We start from the raw sequence: 3,668 nt of genomic DNA on the forward strand, positions 1-3,668 counted from the left end.
GGCGTGTGGCTGCCGTTAATTCTGCCTAAATTTCTGTAGTTGATTGGCTCGTTTTTTTTTCCGGGGAGGTGCAACAGTTGTTCGCTGTAGGAGGAGGTGGAGCACGGTCAGCCTTTGTTAATTTGGTAACTGCACACCGTCGTGGTGCATGGATGGTGGAAGGCCGTTAGATTGTAATTTGTTGACTAATTGTGTGATGGTGATTGGTGTTTGTTTTTTAAGGGGTAATAGCTGTGTGTATTTAGAGAAGTTTTTGTTTGATCTTTTATTAGTAGTATAGATCAAATAAGTGCCCAGGTTGGCTCTTCCCAATAGCGCTCCTGTTTATGCTTTATCCCATCTTCACTCGAGTAATTAATGGTAATGTCTATCTATCTGTCGTCCACAATGTACACTTCGATGTCACTACTCTGTCTCTGAACTTTTTTAAAATAAGTTCTCTGAACATTCCAGTATGGTGAATAGTTACAATCCACATAAATACATATTCATGACAAGATGATTGAAGTAGACAGCGAAGGAAATGGTGTTAGCAAACACATGGGAGAAGGAGGCATAGGTAAAGAAACAAATGCACACAACGATAGGGAAATACACTTTGGTTCCTGGTTGTATATGCATCTTATATGAAGATTTTTTTAATAATTAATTAAAAAGTCAAAATAGTTCTGAAGTATTTTTAGATTAAACTTGACTTTGTTTTAGTATATAAATTTTCACGAGAAAAAAGCCAACATTGACTTCTGGGCAAAAAAGACAAAATTTATTTGTTATTATAGGTCGCTATTCATACTATTTTGACTGAAAATTGAATTTTTTGAAAAGAAGTCAAAGTGTAATTTTTTTCTGTGATTTTTTTCTTTCAAATACAATGGAAGGTCAAGTTTTTTTGAAAAACATTTTCATGAATTGCTATTTTTTTACATATAGGATGTATATACACCCAGGTTTCAAAAGTTCTTGTCCCGCAACGATCTCTCTTTTATGACTCAGTCAAAATATCTCAGCTTTCCAGCAGCACCTTGAGATTATCATCATTCAGCGCACGGTATCATGTCTTCACTATAAATTCAAAACAAGTAAATGCTATGATGATACACTCTGCTACGTTGTGTTACGTTGTGCTACAATAGTCTAATGTCCCTCAAAGTGTCAGTCACCAGGACCCGATAATGTAAAGGAGACTGACAACATCAACGAAAGCCATCAACGAGATTTTCAATTCTTAGGAAGAGGTCAAGAACTACAGTGGTTTAAGTTGTATTTTTTATATGCCTGTGTTTGTTAGATACTCCCCCGTTTCATAATATAAGAGCGTTTTTATCATTAGTGTAGTTTTAAAACTGTCTATATTATGGGACGAAGCGAATAGTTTTTTGAAGAATGGAAGATCAGTTAAATTAGCATTAATCTACGCTAGGAGGCTCCGGTTTTGCAGGAAACATCACGTTTTGTATACTCCAAATGCTTAATTAATAGTGAGTACCACAAATGCTGTTAAGGAAGTAAAACTATTCCTAAAAAAGCAAGGTTGAGCTAAGGAAGCTGTTTTCACACACACACACACACACAGAAAATGGTTGAGATTTCCGTACGTGACATAGCATGTACATCCACGTTCCACACCAAAGCAGTTGGCGTCTCAAATTACAAAAATATCCATAGGTGACACTATATACACCACGGCCGGGGCAACCATGCATCTTTAATTCCTGTTTTCACGTAGCGGCTGCCAGCATTGGCCAGGAACGGGAAGAGCATGTAGGCTAGCCAGCGCCAGTGGGGGTAGAAGAACTAGTACGTGCGCGGCGCGAGCTGTGGCCCAGTTATTAATTAAGCACTGTAATTAATTAATTAATTACGGGCTAGCTGTTATGGCAGCGCTGCTGCGGTCGTCATGCGCGGCGATGGAGGCCATGGCGAACTCGAACTGGTGGAGGGAGATGTTGGTGGAGAGGGAGAGCAGCTCCCTGGCCCCGTCCATCCCCCTGAGGCTGGCGACGCTGCTGGAGCCGTCCAGCCCGATGTGGGCCACGTGCTCCACGTCCGTAGGGAACCCGATCTGGATGTCGTCGTCGTCCTCCTCCTCCTCGTCGCCGTCCTCGTACATCTCGAAGATGTGGGTCAGGCTCCTGAAGCTCTTGATGAGCTTCCTGATCCCGGCCAGCAGGAAGACGTCGCGCCTCGCCGCCGCCTGCTCCGCGGACGCGGTGCCCTTGCCGACGACGCCCGCCGCCTCCTCGTGATCTCCCGTCGCAACTGCATGCATGCATGCGTGCCCGCACGAGACAGAATTATGTCGATCCGCTGGGCGCGCAAGAGAGCTAGCTAGAAGGCTACGCATGTGTTGTGTTGTGTTTACCTGGAACTGGAGCGTCGACATGGCTCGTCGGAGCAGCATCGTCCGTGCTGATCGATGCCATCGTCCTTGGGTGCTCTCAGGAGGCGCGGCGGGAAAGAGTACGTGCGGTGAGTGGCTCGGTATGGTCGCTGTTCTTTTTATATACTCCACTCACCGAGGTTGGAAAGAGAAGTGTGGAGTGCAAGGGAAGGCAGTCAAAGAATGGAGGTGGTTATGGTGGTTTTTGTGGATGTAAAGGTGGGGTAGTTGCACGTATGAGTTCAAGTTGGTTGTAGTGCCTCGAGGCCGGCTAGAGTGGCTGGTAGGGTAGGCCTTGTTAGGTGCTGCAAACCTCACGCCAAAGTTAACTGCACTTTAGTCCTTAGTTTCAGTTAGCTTCAGTTTATTCAGTTCTCAGTCTGAATAATTTAGTGCAGGGCCTGGTGCGAGTCAGCGACATGAGGCCCTGGGATGGCACGATGCTTAGTACATATCTGCTGAACTGTTGGAATTGTCACTCTGCCCATGTATCCAATAGAGTAGATAGGGGCGTGCTTGATAGCCCGCATACACCTTAACCACGCTGATTTGGGCCAAAATAATACGTTTGGTCGTATACGGGATGGCGTGGCTCACATTGACATGGACCTTAAAGCAGTCTGGCTCGCTGGAAACCCTTAAATCGGTACTTTCCAACGAGTCAGGTTGAGTGTGGCGTAAAAGGATGCAACTCTCACATGAGGGAGCAGGATGAAATCGACTTGGGATGGAGAGAGATGAAAATCGGGCATGATGGGACGTCGTCAAATCTAACCTCACCCTCCTATTTACTTGTTCACGACTAGCTCTAGGACAAGCACTTCCTCCGTTCTTAGCATCGACGGTGGCCACGACTCAGATCTACCCAAGCGATGACAGACGCGACAGGAACACTCTTCGACACCAGGAGCTGTTGCTCCCATTTATCTTGGCCACCGTCTGGTCGTCCTCGACTTAGCCATGCCCCCTTCATCATCGTCGTCTCCGAAGCCGGTAAGCAAAACCCCATCCTCCCTATATGTTAGGTTGATTTTTAGGCCGTTAGGCAAGGTGTAAGATTGATCAACGGATTATCCTAGGACTCCACATAAGTTGTTTAATTTCATACACTCCAGGTTTAGAGTTACTGTTGAGAGGGCATTTGGAGTTGTGAAGAACATGTTTAAGATCCTAGATTAGGAGCCATTCTACACTTTCCCATTCAGGTCAAGCTTGTTCTTGCTTGTTGCATTTTGCATAACTGGATCCTGCAATGGGTTGTGATGAACTGGTGCCTAAGAAGGAAGAT

General features: G+C 45.3%; 1 protein-coding gene across 1 annotated transcript; it reads right to left on the minus strand.

Moving 5' to 3' along the window:
- Positions 1-1,447: 1,447 nt before the first annotated feature.
- On the minus strand, positions 1,448-2,458 carry LOC123440689. The gene is made up of 2 exons (XM_045117246.1): positions 2,363-2,458; positions 1,448-2,259 (listed from the first exon to the last, which is right to left on the minus strand). Exons 1-2 carry the CDS (start codon positions 2,421-2,423, stop codon positions 1,859-1,861), a joined length of 462 nt encoding a protein of 153 aa, XP_044973181.1. The 5' UTR covers positions 2,424-2,458; the 3' UTR covers positions 1,448-1,858.
- Between the last annotated feature and the right edge of the window lie 1,210 nt (positions 2,459-3,668).

The sequence above is a fragment of the Hordeum vulgare genome, chromosome 3H (genome assembly GCF_904849725.1).
Source record: "Hordeum vulgare subsp. vulgare chromosome 3H, MorexV3_pseudomolecules_assembly, whole genome shotgun sequence".
Classification (NCBI taxonomy): Eukaryota; Viridiplantae; Streptophyta; class Magnoliopsida; order Poales; family Poaceae; genus Hordeum; species Hordeum vulgare.